The 21221-nt window shown below is 42.8% G+C and overlaps 1 protein-coding gene across 1 annotated transcript in view; it reads right to left on the reverse strand.

Annotated features, from left to right (window-relative positions):
- The window catches only part of PHF12 (PHD finger protein 12), a 40108-nt gene that overhangs the window by 16101 nt on the left and 2786 nt on the right, over positions 1-21221 (reverse strand). The window contains exon 3 of the mRNA XM_036836975.1: positions 2330-2402. Within this exon, the coding sequence (XP_036692870.1) occupies positions 2330-2402 (73 nt within the window). The remainder of the gene's footprint in view (positions 1-2329; positions 2403-21221) is intronic.

Genomic DNA, 21221 nt, shown 5'->3' on the forward strand with positions numbered 1-21221 from the left:
AAACGTTAATTCAGTGAGAATAAACTTAGACTAAGTGAGGACAGTGAGAATAACGTAGAGAATCAAGGAGAGCACTGTTGTTGGCCTCGGAGTACCCTGAATGGTTTGAAGAACTTTGCTCAAAATACAGAAAAACCTGCAGAAGCAAAGGTAAAAAGTAAAACGGGCAAGCAGAGCTCCCTGTCCAGGGAGGTTGGGTGCTGACTTGCAAGGCAGCCACACCACAAGGTGGAAGGATGGTGTGCGGAGGGCAGTGATCCAGCAATCATGGCGTCCAAGAATGGCGGCTTTCAATGTCTCAAGTTTAACTAGAACTCTGACAGTGACACTTTTGAATGGAAAGGTGGGGACATGGAAAAAGATTAAGTGTACAGAGTAGGACTGAATGACTGATAATACATTTTCCTCCAGGGCTCCAAATAGAGTGGTCAAATGAAGGTTTAGCACTGGTCTCCAGTCAGGAGACCTGTGATCTTGTCCCAGTTCTGCCACACTGATTCCCTATGACCTTAGGTGACTCAGGCCGGAGGGCAGGAATTTCTCTATGTGTAAAGTGAGACTAGTAAGACCTTTCTTCTCCTCCTCTCAGGGATACGGTAGAGAAAAAGAGCATCACGTATATGAAAGGGATGGCTCTGAGTTGGGGGAAGATCTAGCCTCCACTAGGAATAAGACCTTAACATCAGAGGTTGATGAGGCCCACAGGATGTATCATTTCAATCCACTTCACTGTAACTGCAGGAGGCCAGAGGGCTGTAGAGGTGATGGTGCAAAAGGCAGATTTGGCACTGGTAGGCATAGAGGTCCATCTGAGAGCAGGTCAGAGTGGCATTTCAGGAAAAGCACACTCTGTAGAAAAAGGCACACTATAATACAATCCCCAGAAAGTAGCGCTGTTTCCAGAAAATTGATGAAGAAGTAATAGGGCTTTGGAGAGAAACGGAATTTGGTTCAAATCTTGGCTGTGTCCATTCCTTTGAGTACTTGGGTAAGTTCTACAATTGTGAACCTCAGTTTCTTCCTTTTAAAAAGGGAGAGGAAAAAAAAAAAAAGGAGAATATACCACCAGTACCCATAGTCGGCTGTAAGGGCTAAATGAGATAACACATGTAAAAAACCCAGCTACGATGAGCACTAAAACAATGTTAGTTCCTCTTCTTCACTCTCTTTTCCTGGCTTCACCTCTTCCGCCACAGCTGTTCCCAACCTTCAAGTCCAGCTTCTTTGAGTGCAAGTTCTGAAAGGCCTCCTGGCTGGCAGGTGCCTCTAACTGGCCCTACTCTAATCTAGCTGGGGACACACAGGTAGAGATCTTGGGAGGAGAAACAAGCTGGAGGACACCCTGGTTTGTGGACTTCAAGAGATATTAAACTACAGCTGTGATTAGGTGGTTGACTTGGCCTGGCTGTGCTTTAATAAGAACCCTATGCACACATTGAAGAATAAGGTCTGCCTAATTGTTTACCTTCTTCTTAACGGCTGAAAACTGTTACAACACACATAAACCACAATCTCTGAAATCATCTCATCCTGTTCTTCAAACCAAGGAAGTCATCATTCATTGTGACATCATGTTGAGGGGCCAGGAAAAGAGGGTGACGTCACAACAAAGGAAAGTTGCTTGGTGTATAATTAGTGTGGGGTGGAGGGCAGGGAGTGGTTTACAATTCACAGACAAATTTTAATCCACAGCCTATAATTTGAGGATTGGGTCTCTCATAATCTGGGTGGAAGCACAACCTACTTCCTTTTTGATAAGGGAGCATTTAAGCTTTCGTACCCCACAGAAGTTCTCAAAGTAGAAAATTATGTTCTCAAGCCAGTACTGAATTATCAAAGCTGAGGGAAGGGGAGCTAAAGAAAGGTTAGGCAACCTGGGGTACAAGTGGGTCCAAGTCCTCTCCACTCCACACACCTGGCCAAGCTCTGGATACCAGCAACTTATTTGCCTTGGGTGAGGGGAATCCTTTTTCTATCAAGCTGGAGAAGCAGCCTTCCTCTTCAGCCTCTTTCAGCCACTGGATATGGCTGCCACATTCAGGCCACTTATCAGGAGGTCTACAAGGAGATCAGACTACTCCTGTCACTAGTGAATGAACATGGCTCAGTAAATTAACACACCTTTTCTGCCCATTTCAGCAGCCCATGTTTGGATTTTAGGCCCTACTGGATTCTAAACAGTCACCATGGGGAGTGTGAGGGTGATTCCAGGGCTGGAAGAGACAAGAAGGGACAAAAATGCCTTCAGGGCCAAGCCGTCTTAGCTCTAGAATATCAGTGCTCTAGATCTGGCATCCTGAGCAAAGCCTTCAGAAAGCAGCATTATTACCTTCGGCGAACGGTGGCACCGGTGACACATCCACTCCCCAGGAGGCAACATCTCTTCACTCAGTGGAGGGTTACTGTGGGGAAAAGACAAGGGCAAGACTAAGTAACTAACCCTTTGATGCAGCAGGGAAAGCCTAACTAGGTCTGACACAAAGCTGCATGTCCTCAACCCTATCTGGCCAGTCCTGCAGCACTGCTTGGGTTCTCTTATCCTTCAAAATGCTTACTTGCCATCATTTACAATAACCTAAGGAGTAAGCATCCCTTCCCATATCTTAGAAAGAGAAGCCAAATCCAAAGCTGTTAACACTGGGCTTACAGGGAAGAAGATACAATGAACTGGTTTGGAGCCTTGAAGAGTCATTCCCAAACTCTGCACCACGCTAATAAAATCACTGAGAGAGAGGTCCTCCGCCATCTTTTCAAAGTCTGCCAGTGTAAGTCCACAATCTTCCATCTGCTGTTCAAAGCCCTCTGTAAAATGGTCTCCTTCCAGGTTCCCAGGCCCCTTTCGGGTTCTTTTTCTCCTAGTTAAACTGAAGACTTGCTATTTCTTCCTCTAGAACTCTTCCCCTTGAAAGCTATGCCTACCAAAACCCTAATTCATCCTGTAAGGGCTGCTTCAATCAGCCTATGGTAGATTAAAGATGCCTACAAATTTTTTGCTACTCCTTCCACCCAGAAGTAGTCCATTTCCTTCCTCTTGAATTGAGTTGTCTTGTGACTTTTTTTTTTTTTGGCCGCACCTAGCGGCCAATGGGATCCTAGTTCCCTGACCAGGGATTGAACCTGCGCCTCAGCAGTGAAACTGTGGAGTCCTAACCACTGGACCGCCAGGGAATTCCCTCTTGTGAGTGTTTGGACCAACAGAATGCAGCAGAGGGTGGACAATGCTGTAACTTCCATGGCTGGGTCTGAAGAGACCTGCAGATTCCACTTTTACATGCTTGCAATGTTCCATCTCAGAGCCCTGCTCTCATGCTGAGAGGTCACATGGAGGAGACTTAAGGCACTCCAGTTAACTCCAAGCCAACAGCTAGCACCAACTACTGCTATGTGACTGAGTCATCTTGGATCATGCCAGCTCAGTTGAGCCTCCAAATAACTGCAGTCCCAGATAACAACGTGAACAGAAAAACCACCCAGCTGAGCCTAGTCAACATGCAGATTTGTGAGAGATAATAACTAGTGTCTATTTTAAGCCACTAAGTTTTGGGGTAGTTTGTTATTCAGCGATAGACAACTGAGCACACAGCTCCTCCATGCGCTCTTCCCAGATTACTCAAGACATCCTTCCTTCTTCAGCTTTCCCTTGTGTGACAATTCTCTTACTTCTTTTATTAGAGGAACCAAGACAAGGACTGGATCTCTTCCCTCTTTGTATCTTTATAATATAGACGTTGTACACACAGTAGTCAGTCAGTAAGTCAATACTGAATCAAAATTACAGCTGTGTAGGGCCAGCCTTACTGCTCCTCCAGATCATTGATTTCAATTAAGGTTACACCAAGAACCATATGAAATTTTATTAAATTCTTAGGAGGGTCACATTTATAATGTCTATACAGCAGTAGTTCTCAAAGTGTGGTCCCCAGACCAGCAGCATCAGCATCATCTGAGAACTTATTAGAAATGCAAATTCTGTTCGAAAAGATACATGCTCCCCAATGTTCACAGCAGCACTAGCTACAATAGCCAAGACATGGAAGCAACGTAAATGTTCATCGACAGGTGAATGGATAAAGAAAATGTGGTGTATATATACAATGGAATATTACTCAGCCATAAAAAAGGATGAAATAATGCCATTTGCAGCTAAGTGAAGTCAGACAGAGAAAGACAAATATCCTATATCACTTACATGTGGAATCTAAAATGAACTCACTTAGAAAATAGAAAAAGACTTACAGACATAGAAAACCAATTTATGGTTACTAAAGGGCATAGCATAGGGGGATGAGGGGTAGGGAGGAGATAAATTAGGAGTCTGGGATTAAAATATACACAGTACTATATGTAAAACAGGTAAACAACAAGGACCTACTGTATAGCACAAGGAACTATACTCAACATCTTGTAATAACCTATAATGGAAAAGAATCTGAAAAAGAATGTGTGTGTGTGTGTGTCCACATGTATAACTGAATCACTTTGCTGTACACTTGAAACTAACACATTGTAAATTAACTATATTTCAATTAAAAAAAAAAGAAGAAATGCAAATTCTGAGACCTCACTCCAGGTCTACTGAATTAGAAATTCTGGGAGTGGGGCTCAGCAATTCATGTTTAACAAGCTCTCCTGGTGATTCTGCTCAATACCAAAGTTTGAAAACCACTGCTATACAGAATAAGGCTACATTTATTCTTAAGAAATGCCTACATTTGGTTCCTGGGAGTCACCTACTTGGAATGGTATGGAGGAAATTTTTTTTTCAAAATACATGAGAAATGCTAAAAAAATATTATTATATATATATATGGACTATGAATATATAAGGACTCTCCCTTAAGTCCCAGGCCTTGATGCCAGGCTGCTTTATCGTTTCTTCCTAAAACAGCATTTGGCTTGACAAATTTTCCTAGCTCCTAGTTTACCAATGCGTCCCTGGAGCCCTGAGCATACATGTCAGGATGTCCACTAAGCCCTCACAGCTCATTGCTTCCTATCCTCTGTTTCCTTGGTGGAATCTCAGGAGGATCCTTACCAGGAAGCATAAAACTGGAGGCACATTGGCCTACTGGGACAGGTCTTCAAGCCCTGGAGGACCACAAGTGAATGTCACCTGTAAAGTCTTCCCTAGTTCTCTCCAATATATTTCTGCATAGGCCATATCCAAACTAATGAAATGCATGCATGTAATTTGCAAAGGCCTACAGACTCTGCTATGCTTCAGCAGCTGTCATATTAAAACTAATCCTGAAAAGGCTGTCATTTCTCATTCTGTTTTTCATCATTTCTTTTCATCTGCCTACTGACTTTGTGTTTTGTACCAAGATACCCTACACCAAACATGTAAAGCACAGAAGGGTGAGGCAAGGTGGCAGTGGCTTAGATCTTTTACCAAGATGTGAGTGGCCCCCGGGCCACCCTTCCTGCCTTCCTCAATCTATTTCCAACCCTGCTGGCAGAATAATTCTGCCACAATTCTGATCATATGAGTCTCCTTATTAAAAAGCTCTTCAATATCGCCCTTACCCCATCAGGATACAGTTCAAGCTCCTCAGTACTGCAGGCCAGAACCCTGTCCCTTCCCCAGCTCCGTCAGTCTGGTGGCTCCCTACACAGTCCACACTGTTTCTCAACCCTTTCTCTGCTCATTCTCATTCTCTGCTACCCACAACCACAAAAGCTGAGCCTCCCCCCACTCCTTCACCTGGTGAACGCCTTATCTTTTGGAGCTCAAGTCAGGCACTATCTCCGGGAAGACTCCTCTGACAGCCCCTGATTCCCTATAGCACTTCTGTGCCATACTATAGTGAAATATTATATACCCGAATCTCCTTCTCTGCCTCATTTACCTTTGTATCTCTACACTCTGCATTACGCCTGGCACATAGGAGGTACTCAATAAAGCTTTAAAGAACTGGGGAACACTAAAAGAATGCGCTTCTAAGAAGTGAATGTAACCCCCTCCGCCCAAGTCATGAGGCAAGGCAATGTGGATGCACAGACATTTGTTTTGGTGGTTAAATCACACATGAAATTACTTATGTTTTCAATAAGAAGACATCAAAGTCCATACTTGCAAGCTTGAACTTCATACCATAACCTACTTAAACCCTCTTTAAACAATTTGATTTCTCATTTCTCTTTCTTTTTTTTTTTAACATCTTTATTGGAGTATAATTGCTTTACAATGGTGTGTTAGTTTCTGCTTTATAACAAAGTGAATCAGCTATACATATACATATATCCCCATATCTCTTCCCTCTTGCATCTCCCTCCCTCCCACCCTCCCTATCCCACCCCTCTAGGTGGTCACAAAGCACCGAGCTGATCTCCCTGTGCTGAGCTGATCTCCCTGTGCTATGCGGCTGCTTCCCACTAGCTATCTATTTTACATTTGGTAGTGTTATATACTACATGCCACTCTCTCACTTTGTCCCAGCTTTCCCTTCCCCCTCCCCATGTCCTCATCATTTTCTCTTTCTTAACACAGGGGTAAAATGCCTCAAAATCTGTAGTAAGAGGCTCTCAAAAGTAGCTCCTGGTTGGTTTCTAAAGGATCCCTTTCAGAGATACCACGCTGAAGAACAAACATTTCTCAGAATTGTAGATTATGGCCACAGACTCCTCTTGTCTGCCCGAAAGTTCAGGCTGTGAGTTTAGGGAGCCGTACAGCAAAAGTCAGAGTGTTGTCCTCCAGGATGAACACAGAACATTTAAAAGAGTGAGGCCTTGTTGGATTTTGCTGCTTTCTTAGAGACAGAACATGCATCTTGAAATAAATCTGAAAATATGGTGGGACTTCCCTGGTGGCGCAGTGGCTAAGAATTCCGCCTGCCAATGCCGGGGATGTGGGTTCGAGCCCCTGGTCCGGGAAGATCCCCACAGGCTGCGGAGCAAATTAAGCCCATGCGCCACAACTACTGAGCCTGCGTGCCACAACTACTGAAGCCCGCGCACCTAGAGCCCGTGCTCTGCAAACAAGAAGCCCGCAATGAGAAGCCTGCGCACCGCAAGGAAGAGTAGCCCCCCGCCTGCCACAACTAGAGAAAACCTGCACAGCAACAAAGACTCAACACAGCCAAAAATTAGAAGGCAGTTTTTCAACTCAAAACATCTAGAGGAAAAGGATTCATGAAATGACTCAAGGAAAGACAGGCTGCCATTGGGGGTAATAAGCTCAGGAACTAGTTCTGGAAGATGTTGTTCTGCAACAGACTAATTTTGTTCCATATGAGAAATACTGTCAACCAAGAAAGGATTCCAGGGAGAAAGGAGATTCTGCAGCTTTGGGGTACTCACATACACATCCTGAGGACTTCCCCACCTCATCCACCCATCTTAAAGCTCCTTCCCCGCCATGTTCTCATAAGTTAAGTATGAACTTCAAAACAATTACATGCATGCCAGAATCTTTAAATCATGATATGCCTGTCAAGAAAAACATCGCTCTGTTCCAGCTCCCTCTCATCCCCATATATCAGTGAAGACAGGGTACTGAGAGCCATCCTCTACAAAAGGAAATCATTAAAAAGTTAAAAGTCAGGTAGTGCTAAAATTATCAGTTTTCTGCTGCTTAGCAGTAAAAACCATGAAAACACTAATGAGCCAGTGCTGCTTATAAAGACATCAATATGCTTCCTAATCGCTAAAGCTTAGAAATAGCAGAGTGATAATCTCATTTTACATCTAGTCTATTACAGTTCACAAAGTGTTTTCACAGATGCTCTTATTTGATCTTCACCATCATACTGTGAAAATTAATTCTTACTCCCATCATACAGGTATCTCTAAACAGACTTATCTAAAGCCATGGAGTCAGAAAGCAGAATTAGAACCAAAATCAGCTTCCTGGTTCTTCCAAATCTTGAGCTCAATCTGATTTCTAGGTAGTTCTGTTATTTCTAGAGAACACAGTGGAATATCCATCACGGTATCTTCCTCAACCACAGGGTTGAGCATTCCCCTCTCCTTTAGTCAATATTTATTGAGTTCCCACTGCTTACTAACCAATGCCACACTGGAGGTACCATGCTAGAGGAAGGACACAAAGCAAACAAGTTATGATCTAACCCATCAAGAAACATGGCCTTTAGGGAGAGAGGACCAGAGTCATCCACTCAAGCATTTATTGGACACTATGTTATGCTAGGCAATGTGCTAAGTGGTGAGATTTCAGAAATGGTCCTTGCTCTCAGGGATCATAATGTGAAAAGGACAGTTGGTAATGAGACCACATATAATCAACTACAAACTGATTCTTGCCATACAGACCTATATAAAACTCAACAGCTCATGGATGCCAGACTCAAAACAGAGCCTCAGAACTTTGGTCTTTTGGTACCTGAAGGTGACGGTGGCCTCTCCCCTACTCTTTCCACATCTCAACAACTGCTATTCAGCAAATGGTAATTAAGCCAGTGATCCTTTAAAGATGGTGAAGTTAAGGATCTTGAGGTGTTCACAAGGAGACTATAGTTTTAGAAGAAGGTATATTTCTGTACTTTGAAAACCTACCTGATGAAAGGAAGTTTCTGGGAGTGGAGACACTTCCCTGGGAACAGAGACTAAAGTCCACCTAGCACACAATATTATTTGAGCCTTTAGATTCCTTCTGAGAACTGTTTACGTCCTGGGAAGGAAGGTGAGCCCTGGAAGAGTCATTTTCTCTGTGTGAGCTGGCTTGTCTTGGAAAACTGGTAGCTCTTTAGCCAACAGGCCAAGGGCCTTTATTTTATTTTCTGACTTCAAAAGAATATGGCCTGCGGTGCTGCGAGACAGGCACCCTTCTCCATGGCAGAGAAGAGAGTGCCCTGTGAGCATGGCGCTCTTGCAGAATATCTTCCCATCTTCATGGCTATGGATGTTTCCTTCCAGATCATTTGTTAAAAGACCCTGGCCTGGGGCTTCCCTGGGGGCGCAGTGGGTTGAGAGTCTGCCTGCCATTGCAGGGACGCGGTTCGAGCCCTGGTCTGGGAAGATCCCACGTGCTGCGGAGCAACTAGGCCCGTGAGCCACAATTACTGAGCCTGCGCGTCTGGGAGCCTGTACTCCGCAACAAGAGAGGCCGCAATAGTGAGAGGCCAGCGCACCGCGATGAAGAGTGGCCCCCGCTTGCCACAACTAGAGAAGAGCCCTCGCGCAGAACGAAGACCCAACACAGCCATAAATAAATAATAAATAAAATAAATTAAAAAAAAAAAAAAAGCCCTGGCCTGCAATTCCTGGCCAGAAGTGACTGTTCCGTGCTCTCCAACTTGTTATTTATTTTAAACACCACTACCTGATCTTGAAGACACTGTTAGCTATAAATACTTCATAACAATAGAGCTCTAAATCTTCAGAGATTGTAACGACTGAAGAGTATGCGTCTCAGAGTTTGGTGTGGCTCTCTGTGAGGCCTGAGAGGGCCTATAAACTGTTAACAGTAACATCTGCACACAAACCAATTAAAAAAAGCTGGACAAAGACGTTAATTTTTTCAAACTAAAACTCCTAAAGCCAACCTCTGCCAGCGGGACTCTAGCATCTGAACTTCATAAACAAATACAAATGATGCATCTCTGTTGCTGAAGAGGGTGTCTAGATTGGTCTATTTCTTGGAGTCATCGAAGAGAAAACCACAAACATACACCCCTCAGCTAACTGTAATGCCTGCACTGACAGAACCTCTCCGTGTCAAAGATTCAAAGCCCAGAGCCAGATGATCCCAACTTACAGCCCAAGGACAGAGCCCAGTTTTAATTAGAATGCCTCTTTCATTCACTAATGAGGCTGCAGCTCACCACTGCAGGTGGAAGATGTTGTAGTTGTCATGGTTCTTGGCTCTCTAATTAAGAGGATCTATTTCAAGTCATATACCAGTGTGGTTGATCGGAGTCTAACCTCACTCATCTCCCCGCCTGTTAATATATGTGAACCTGCACGACATTAACGTTTACTTCAGATTTAGTCGCCACCAGTGGGACCTGTTGCTCCATAGCTCTGCGTTAATTATCCACCCAGCACAAGCAGTTTTTCAATATGGAACTGGAAGAGAGAAGGGGGAGGGAACAAGAGAACAAGGGAGGAGGGGAGAGGTGAAGGGAGACAGAGAAGCAGAAAAGACTGCCTTTTATTTCAGAGACCTATTTTTTACATTACAACATGCAGATAAAAATGGCGTTGGGCTGTGGACTTTGTTTTTTTAATATGTTTTTAACTGATGTATGGCTTGCAACTGTCCATCCAGCCAAGCAACACTGACATTTTAAAAACTTGAGCCAAAGGGAGCCGGAGAGACATGAAAATATCACTTAAACCAAATTATAAGCTTTGGTGTATGTCCTTAGGACAAGAGGAAGCAAGTGGATGAAAAATACTTAAGAAAGAACACACTCCATTTTTCTCTTCCTGGACTGACAAAAAATATTCTACTTAACACAAACACTTAACAGGAACACTGTGCAACAGCATGTCTGCACACAAAATACCAACAACCAGCCTTCCACTCAGTTCTCTTCTAAAAGAGGTCAGTCAAATGACCCTGGTTAGGGTCCCTCCTGTCAGAACCCATCATTCTCCAAGAATCAGAAACTCTCTAGCTACATAAACCGTCATTTCAGTTGAAAGAAAATATCAGACTAAGAAGATTCTGCTGCCCGCTGCCCCGCATCATCTGTATGTCTTCTCCCCCCTTTTTGGTGGTGGTGTGGTATTCAGCAAGCAAACAACAGGCACTGAGCAGTTTTGATTTTTAATTTCACAGTTCATGGGTCTCATCCATCCATGTGAGGGTCCACTACCAGATAAAATCCTGCATCTATATTCACGGCATCGGGTAAGACCAAACTTCAGAAGACAATACATGCTCAGAACAGGCCTCCTCTCTCTCTCAGACTGGCCCTGCTGCTCTCGGCCCGCTCAGGAAACGTGTTTGGTACCAGTCAAAAGGGGAGCGAGGGTGATCGCTGACAGGACTACAACCATGTCCCAGCCTCCTAGCAGCCATCTGGATCTATAAAGGCACCTATCAGCACAGAAAACAAGCCTTTATAAATTGAAATCAGCTTCTGTCCTGGAAAAGCTAAGAGGTGATGGGTAAAGTTTAATTTAACAATATCTTTTAAAACTTAAATTAAAAGCTATATTAACAATTCCCAAATTTAATGGTCTGTGTTTTGAGGAAACAAAATTTAATGAAATTTAAATGCCAGCAGAAATAGTAAGCTTTCTCTGGACACTTGTGTGGGTATCAGCTTTTCCCTTCATGGATGGCCTACCTTTCAAAGGCAGAGAAGAGGGTCATATTGAAGGATACTGGAGAGATGAAAGCAGAGAGAAAGTTCATGGGGGTCCCTGAACCTTAATTTCTTACTCTCCTTTATCCCAGCTACTGACTCAAATACAGCTAATGCCACAAAGTACATAAAAAGTACAAGGGCTGCTGGTTTTTTCATGCAGAGTCTTAGTAGCTGTGTTAACAAGGAGGCCAATGAAGTGCCAGGCCATTACAAACGCCCTATTGAGAAACTTAGCTAGTTGCGTCACTTCCACAGGCATATAATCCTTTCAAGCTAGCTGACTGTGCCCCCAAATTTTATTTCCTTCTATGTAGAGCTGGCTTGGGGCATCCTCCCAGTGAAGGACACCTGGAGAAGAGGGTTATAAGAAGTGCAGGGAAAGAAGGAGGGAGGGTAGAACACCAACAGTTATAACAGGTGTTTGCCTCTGCTAACTTCTCTACAAGCCAAGCCTGGTGCCATAGGACCTGATCTACCACTGGTTTGCCTATTCTTGCAATCCTGGCTTCTCTACAATGGAAAATGAGCTGGCTGCAAACATTTAAAAAATGGCTTCATTCATTCACCTTATGATGGATGCTGGAGCCCACCTATTTTAGAAAAGAGTCAATATTCTGGCCTCAACAGTCACTTTCTTTCTTTTTTGGCAACAAAGAATTTTACTTATTTATTTAAAAAAAATTTTTTTAACATCTTTATTGGAGTATAATTGGCTGTACAATGTTGTGTTAGTTCTTCTGCTGTATAACAAAGTGAATCAGCTATACATATACATACATCCCCAACAGTCACTTTCTAATACTCCCAGGGAATATTCCATTGGAAAGAACCAACACTTTTAATTGTGTATTCCATAAGAGTCTCAAGATATGGAAAACTGGGTACTGTTCCATGGTCAAATTTTAGTGGACTATCAAGAATAAGGAATAGGCTACACTCTTCTTGCAGACACAGCTCAGGGAACCTGGACCAGTTCACATCTTACAGATATTGGACCTAAAATTCTATAAAGGGCTGGGAAAACTAAAAACAGTAACATCTTAGGGAGATATCTATTTGAAATCCAACTAAATGCAGAGAGCGGGTTTTTACCCAAGGCTCAGCTGCTTTTCCCTAAGGAGGATTTCTGCTTCATTTACTCTCCTCTGACAGGGTCTTCCAAAAAAAAAACGACGGAAGAAGAATAATGCTACTGGGACTTCCCTGGTGGCACAGTGGTTAAGAATCCTCCTGCACGCAGTGGTTGAGAATCTGCCTGCCAATGCAGGGGACAACGGGTTCGAGCCCTGGTCCGGGAGGATCCTACGTGTCGCGGAGGCACTAGCCCGTGCATCACAGCTACTGAGCCTGCGAGCCACAACTACTGAGCCCACGTGCCACAACTACTGAAGCCTGTGTGCCTGGAGTCTGTGCTCCGCAACAAGGAGAGCCAACGCAATGAGAAGCCCGTGCACTGTAACCAAGAGTAGCCCCCCCCCGCCGCCACTAGAGAAGCCGTGCACAGCAACAAAGACCCGACGCAGCCAAAAATAAATAAATTAAATTTAAAAAAAAGAAAAAAAAAAAAAAGAATCCGCCTGCCAGTGCACGGGACACGGATTCAAGCCCTGGTCTGGGAAGATCCCACATGCCGAGGAGCAACTAAGCCTGTGCGCCACAACTACTGAAGCCCGCGTGCCTAGAGCCCATGCTCCACAACAAGAGAAGCCACCACAATGAGAAGCCCGCGTACCGCAAGGAAGAGCAGCCCCCGCTCGCTGCAACTAGAGAAAGCCCATGTGCAGCAATGAAGACCCAACACAAACAAAAATTTTAAAAAAATTAAAGAATAATGCTACTATTTGGGCCAAAACAGCACAGGACTTATTCCCCTCTTCTTTTACCCTTACCCTCGCCCCTCCCCTAATTTTACTCAGAAACCTCAAAGCTCCCCACCCTGCATGACTGAAGTAATCTCCTGGGCACGCTGTCAAACTGTGCTGTCGTGGTTTGATGCCACAGCTAAGTGCTGACTTGGGCTTCTGAAGCCTTCCAGTTATACCCCTGGTGACCTATTTAGGAGTTGAACATACTTGTCAGAGACAGAGTGCCATGATTTTTCCCTTCGGCCCACTTTTCTCTCAGATGGTCCCTAACCAAAGAACAATCACCCTAAGGGCCTGAATGTGTGCACACAAATGGTAAGATGTGTGGAAAGCTTGTATACAGCAAGCATACAAGCCTTGCACATGAGCTCTTTCCTGTAACTTAAATAACCTGCAGACACTCTTCTTACTATACAGCATCCTACAACACCACAAACTGCAGCCTGAAGTCAAAGATGTCTGATATCATGGAATCAGGCGTCGGAATTGCTTTGAGTTAGAATGGCTAAGTGTCATCTATGCCAGGCAAAACCAAGAGGACTACCAAGGAGGGATAAAGCAAAACGAAGATAATAAAGCAAAACAATGTTTCTCAATGAAGGTCAAAATTAGTGACATAGTTCTCCCTACATTTAAGACATTCTTTCAGAAAAATGGCAAGCAAGATCAAGGAAAGTTAAATATAGCCAACCCACGTATAGAACTATGAAAAGTTACAGGTTTAGACACATTTAATGAGATTTATGTAGTATAATTTTCACAATGTATTTTGACCAATAATTGATGATTGTTAATGGAAAAGTTCACCACACAGAGTTTCCCTCTAATGTTTCCAGAGCTTTGTGAAAACCAAGAATCAGTAGAGGGACTTCCCTGGTGGCGCAGTGGTTTAAGAATCCGCCTGCCAATGCAGGGGACATGGGTTCGAGCCCTGGTCCGGGAAGATCCCACATGCCGCAGAGCAACTAAGCCCGTGTGCCCACAGCCACAACTACTGAGCCCACGTGTTGCAACTACTGAGAGCCCGTGCACCTAGATCCCATGCTCTGCAGCAACAGAAGCCACTGCAATGAGAAGCCTGTGCACCACAACGAAGAGTAGCCCCTGCTCGCCGCAACTAGAGAAAGCCCGTGCACAGCAAGGAAGACCCAACGCAGCCAAACAAACAAACAAACAAACAAAAAAACATGAATCAGTAGAACTCTACCTGAGGGTTCAGTGAACATGGGAATTAAAAAAGCTCACAGCTCATCACAGGAGCCCATGGCTGGTGGAAAGAACAGGAGTAGCTCCACATTGCCCAGTTTCGTAATGCAGAGACTTTTCTAAACTCACTCGAAGTTCCATGCATTTCATTAGCTTTTCTGCTCTTTGTACAAATGCAGACAGGAGGAAAAATATCCAACAACCCTCTGAGGATCACAGCTGGATAAAAGACTATAAATGTGCTTGTGCTGCCACAAACAGGTTTCCACTCTAGAATTCAACCTTGCTAGTAATTCTGAGAGTTCCCCCACCCCTGCCTGGCTTGGAGGTAAAGTGATGTCTTTGGGCTACAGTCAAACTCAAACGCCACAGAGAGTCCTCTCCTGCTCACTTGAGCTTATTTCAAAAAGAGTCTCACGCAGAGCCCAAATCAGTGGGAAAGACTAACGCTAGGTTCAGGCATTGAGTCCCCGCCACCTGCCTCCCCCGCCCTGCTGTTACTAAGTCTTTTGTCCTTTCAAGACCGGGAAACATTTCCTGGAGATACCCTGTACAATTTGTCAGAAAACAGGGGAAGGGCGAAGATTAAACACCAAAGCTACTAACATACAGAAAAGCAAACGTAATTAGGGAGAAAGGAAGAGTCACCATGTGTTTGTGTTAACGAAGGTACCATCCACTTCGAAGAACCCAGACATCATTTCTGTTCCCCAACCAGTGTTTATCTTCGCACGTCTCTCATTGTAATACCACTAAGTATTACGCAGCAATGAGCAGAGGAAATGGGTCAGTCTCTGGCTTTCAAGTAGTTTAATGAGCATTTAGTACAGGATTGCAAAAGGGAAAGTAGTTCTTTGAATGAGCGAGTCAAGTTTTTCTTAGAAAATTTCATCAATCTGCAAGGTGTACTTGGAATTTGCTTATTGTGAATTCAGCAACAGCTGTATGTAACAGCCAAGTTCCTTTTTGCTGATGGGTCCAATCAACGGTTTCTTCTTTTGTCAGTGCCCATTATACCCCTCAGTGTCTTTTGCCTCCCACACAAAACTTCATCTTTATTCTTATTTGCTGAGACTAGATTTAGAAATAATTAAAGGCTTAAAGGATGAGGATTTTGATATCTGTAAGTGGCAGGCAGAAAAAAGAGTCACCTTCTTATTCTTCTTAACTGTTGTTGAGTCATGGGAAAAGCAGTCAGCTAGTGACCTGTGCATGCGTCCTGGGCATGGTGACAAATCTGCAACACCAAAGTGCCTTTCTGAAATCTGGTCTAGGACTTGCACTGAATACAATGTCCTCCTCTTTCAGGAAACTGGCAGGGGGACAGCTGTACTCCTGTCCTCTCTCTTGGGAGGCTAGCATTATGCAGAGGTGCTCTTATAAGTGTCACTCATGAATGGCAATGCAGCTGGCCATGTTGTACTCCCTGGGGACTTTAAGTCAAAGGAAGAGCACAGTGGAGTTGGGAAACAAACTTTTTTTTTCCCCTGCTCTGGGTGACTTAAAACTCTGGCACCTTAAAACAAAAATGCAGGGACTTCCTTGGTGGTCCAGTGGTTGAGAATCCGTCTTCCAATGCAGGGGACATGGGTTCAATCCCTGGTCGGGGACTGGGATCCCACATGCCACGTGGCAACTAAGCCCTCAGGCTGCAACTACTGAGCCCACAACGAAGAGCCTGCACGCCGCAATGAACACCCAGCGCAGACAAAAATAAAAAACAAACAAAAAAACCCCCAGAAAACAAGAATGCATTTCCAGGAGCCTGTGCTGCATTATCATAGTAAATGCCATCATAACCTCAACCAGAATTTTCCACCAGATTGGTCTGCTTAACTACACACCCAAGGAACTGTTGTGTATGCACTGGGGGTGGGACAAGAAAGTTCAGAGATGGATTTCAGTACTCTACAACTCAAAGCAAACAACATTCAGCTTCATCTATTTTCTATCGCCCTATCACTTGTAGAAGAAAAAATATACCCATTTCTGTTAAGAAGCAGGACACCTGCCTTTCTAGGGAGCATCAAAGTAGACGGTTTCTTTTTATAAGCTATATAAAACCTTCAAGCAAATATTCTCTGCATGCCGCCTCGCTATTTACTGCTATCTGGGCTTACATAAAGACACGTATAAATAGGTGAGTTCACTGCACTGTTCGAACAACTTTTTGTTCTTGTTCACCGGGATCAAAAGCTCATTAACTGATCTGTAGTTATTTCCACCCCAAGCAGTTACCAATCAACCTGAAGTGATTAAAATCTTCCTCCTTAAACCGGGAACCAGGGGCCTCCAAGTATGAGAAGTGCCTGTACACAGAAATTTTCTATTGTGGCTGGTGGGAGCCAGGTGGGCATCCTGCCTTAGGGCAGGTGGTGGATTTTTTATACTGCCTCTAGGGTAACTTCCAGCCTTAGACTTCTTTGCTAAGAGGAGTCACCCAGAAAAGCTGAAATAGCAACACACCAAATCATCATAAGGTTCCCTCCACTGAGATACACCATCTTGACTGAGTTCACAGAAGAAATCCTTTACTTACTGTCATTACATAGACAATATAGATATAGACATTCAAGTGTGGTTAAATCAACCATCTTTTTCTAGGTAAGACTAAAAATTAAAAAATAAAAAGATAGGGGAAGTGAAAAGACAACCCACAGAATGGGAGAAAATACTTGCAAATCATATATCTGACAAGGGACTTGTATCTAGAATATATAAAGAACTTTTACAACTCAATAATAAAAAACCAAATAAGCTGATAAAAATTGGACAAAGGATCTGAATAGACATTTCTCCAAGAAAATATACAAATGGCCAAGAAGCACATGAAAAGATGTTCAGTATCGTTAGCCATCAGGCAAATGCAAATCAAAACCACAATGAGATAGCACTTCATAGCCATAGGATGGCTTTAATCAAGAAGGCAGGTAATAGCAAGTATTGGAAAGGATGTGGAGAAATTGGAATGCTCGTACACTGCTGGTGGGAATGTAAAATGATGCAGCCACTTTGGAAAATAGTCTGGCAGTTCTTCATAGGTTAAATGTAAGAGTTACCATATGACCCAGTGATTTCACTCCTGGGTATATACCTAAGAGAAATGAAAACAGATATCCACACAAAAACTTGCACACAAGTATTCATAGCATGATTATTCACAACAGCAAAAAGAAGAAACAACCCAAATATCCATCAACTGATGAATGGACTAGAAAAATATGGTATAGCCATACACAGAATAGTATTCAGCCATAAAAAGGAATGAAGCACCAACAAATCCTAGAAGGATGAACCTGGAAAACTCACTGAGCCCTTCTGAGTAACACTTGTACTTTCACTCAGAGCTTAATAAAAAGTGTTTCATTCAACACACAGTCGTGACAATTTGAATTCCTTTTCAGTTCAAATCAGGTAATTTATTTGTCTTTATGATTTGGCTTTAAAAAAATTCTCTTGGAAACATACTTGATTAAGAATTTTAAAAAGACCAACATGAATCTCATCTCCAGATTAAAATGAAGGCTGTACCTAAATATGGCTTTTACACATTTAAACATGTAAAAAACAACACAACTCATTTACAAAGGCCCCAAACAGCCCTAATGTACTAGTGGAGCCCATCTGTAAAGTACTTTGAGAGCCTTAAGGAACAGCAGGAGATTGATGAGATTATAACTGCATCCTACCTTTCACTGAGTATGGTAATTAATTTTGGGACAAGCCTGAAACGAAAAATTTCCTACAACAGTACCACGAAGTACTTGCCTTAAATTACACAAAAACTGTTACCTCTGAGAAGTATTACCTCTCTTTCCGGTTTTAATATTTCTGACGCTTCCTTTCTCAACCAAAGCCATCTGGGTCACAAACTTTTGTGAGTAAACAACTCATACCAAGTATTAGTCTTATATTTTTAAACAGCGATTATCCCTTATCTTTGAACTAAAGCACTCATTTCATAAAAATTGGCCCCGGAGCCCCACATTAATTTGACGAAGCATGCATGTGAAATTGAGTTAAAGTTAAATGTTACTAGACCCTTCCTGTTTGAGTGGACCACTTAAAAACAATACTACACACCCAGATTCCAACACAACACAGCAAATGCAAAAATAAATAAAATACACACAAAACCAAATTAGGTTTGTTTATTGTTGAGTTATTTTACTATTGAGGGGGCAGAGTGAAGGGAGGGAGTCCAGATGCTGTCACCTCCAGTTCTTCAGTGCCAGGCTTCCAAGCACTTGGAATGTCAGAAACAAAAGATGTATAAGATAATGTTAAAACAAATGTATTTTAATTCACCACTTGCCTGATACTATTCTAATGACGAGCTAAACACAACAAAATCAGAAAAATCACCTCCTTAAAAGTTCAAACAGTATAGATTTTCTGCAAGGCAGTTTTCTACTGTGTGTGTGAAACCTTTCTTGTTATGACTCACTGAAAATTAAATATGCAAAACTCCAAGCTGAGCTTCGTTTTGCCTGTGCACAGAGACCTTTTTACTCTCATTCTTCGAAAACCTCATTCTGGATCATGCTGCCAACACCAGAGAGAGGAAAGCCGGCCAACAATTCCAAATATAACATGCGGAGGCAAATGCTACAGAAATCTGTCTGACGGGAAGCGACCATGCTGAGGTCTGCTGAGGTAGATGCACTTCTCAACCAGACCGTTCTGGTCCCTCAGACTGTTTGGAGCAAAATGCAATCAGAGGAAACCATCCAGGTTCCAGTCAGCCTCATTACTGATGCCTATGGTATTCACTTTATCAGTGAGAACAGTCCTATCCATCTCAAACAGAAAGATGGGTCTGCGGCAACCAGAGCTCCACCAGTTAGTCTAATTTTTTTTTTTCTTAAGGCCAATTTTTTAGAGACCAGTCCATTGAGATCAGTATTTTCGGAAAGCTCAACTTATGGCACAACAATTATGATAAAGGTCAGGTTCCCCAGGGAACACTTAAAAACATCTTTTCCTAATTCTCTAGGAGCAGGTTTAGTAACCCCTAACCCCACTCTGAATAATTGATAAACCAGTTAAACTTGGATAAAATGATTACACTATCACTTAAACAAATATGAAGACATCAGCTCAAGTTTAATTCTTCAGTGAGTTCATGGTACTGAGCACAGGACAATTCATTCCCTCACCCAGAAGCTCATCAGAGAAAACCCAGAAAGAGGGCTCCCAGTCTAACTGGGAAGAAAGGACTGTTCCTCATACAGAGCCCTGGCCCCTGAGATAAGACAAGACAATTAATACAGCTTATGTGACCAGTCATTTCCTCCAGTAGATTACCTTAGGAAAAATCCCCTGTGGTTATGGCCATGTCACTAAGCCCAGGAGGTAAAGCTTGCCTAGAATCACTTCGGGAGCATTTTACTAGATGCTGTTCACTGGGAGGCAAGCTGGAAAGGCCACCAGAGACTGAAAGAGGACTTGTCTCACAGAATTTTGAATGGAGACCCACAGCAGCATTGCAATTATGACCTACAGGGTTTGCAAAACGCCATCTTCACTTTTGAACATTCTGTACATAAGGAAAATTATCATTACTATGCTTATCTAAATAATCCAGTCTTAGTTAAAAAGGGAAGCAAGAGAAAATATAGTCACACCTCCTAACCTCACTCCCACATGACACAAATAAACAATAACGGGACAAATTACCATGAGCACACCCAGGAATCAAAATGTTCTGACACCATTAAGTGCTTGACCTAACTACTCGGGTTGAGATGGTTAATGAAATATTTCACTTGGGCTAGAAAGAGTGTGGGGTAGGAGGCAGGAAAGTGGGGTAAGCCTCACTTGAAAGAAGGGTTCCTGCCTTTGTATCAATATCTGCAACGTTTTGTGATATATGTAACTACTCAAATAAGTCAATGGTACATTCAGTACTGGCATCTTCAAAGAGGGAACTGGAGATGTGAAACAAGCTCTGCCTCATTTACTAGGATTCTCAAAGCTCTGATTACCAGTTCCCATTCATGGTCTTAAAAAAAAAGTAGTCAGTGAAATGCACAGTCTGAATCTCACTAACAGCTAGAAGCCCCTCCCTCTCTCCTACCAGCTAAAGTAGAACTGTTAATTGTTAAAATTTGACAAGACTTGAACTCATCAAATTCAAAGATTCAGGGGTTAGGTTTTATAGTTTGAAAGCCCAATCTCAGGCAAAACAGCACACTTTTTCTATACCTGAAGTTTCTAATAAACAATTTCAGCTTTATTAAACAAACAATAATAAAGAGCTTACAAAATTCTCACTCAGTATGGGAATCACCATTCTTGGTTAACGGTAACTTCATTCTACAGGTAAAACATTAATCCACATTTTAAATCAAAAAGTCTACAATTCAGTCTTAGTATGTATCAAACAAGCACAATAAGAAAAACATAAGCAACAGGGAATAACTGGTGAGCAACACAACACATCCAGGTACAAATCTCTTCTGTGCTCAAGAACAGCACAGGAAACTTGACAGGAGATTTTTTTTTCTAGGTGGATTACACCTTATACCAACAGGAAGCAAAGGTTAAAAACCACAGACCCTTACTGCTGGTATTAGTCACTTCACAATAAAAATTTTAAAGCCATTGGCAAAGCTTCCTCCAGGATAATCATTTTTGTTTCTGCAACATTACAAGCCAAGATGGGGTGCTCTCCTGGGCAAAGGAATCTTGGGAATGGTAATGGGAGCTTCCTACAAAACTTCTGACCACAGACTTAATTTGCCCAGTCTCAGTCATCTGTCTAATAAGTGTTCCAAAACCTGCAATTAGTACAAATATACAATGGGCACTATTCCACCAACCGAGAAAGGGAATGTTAATGGAACTGTGTAGAGAGCTTAAGGAAAAC

Source organism: Balaenoptera musculus, chromosome 20, assembly GCF_009873245.2.
Source record: "Balaenoptera musculus isolate JJ_BM4_2016_0621 chromosome 20, mBalMus1.pri.v3, whole genome shotgun sequence".
In the NCBI taxonomy this organism is placed as follows: domain Eukaryota; kingdom Metazoa; phylum Chordata; class Mammalia; order Artiodactyla; family Balaenopteridae; genus Balaenoptera; species Balaenoptera musculus.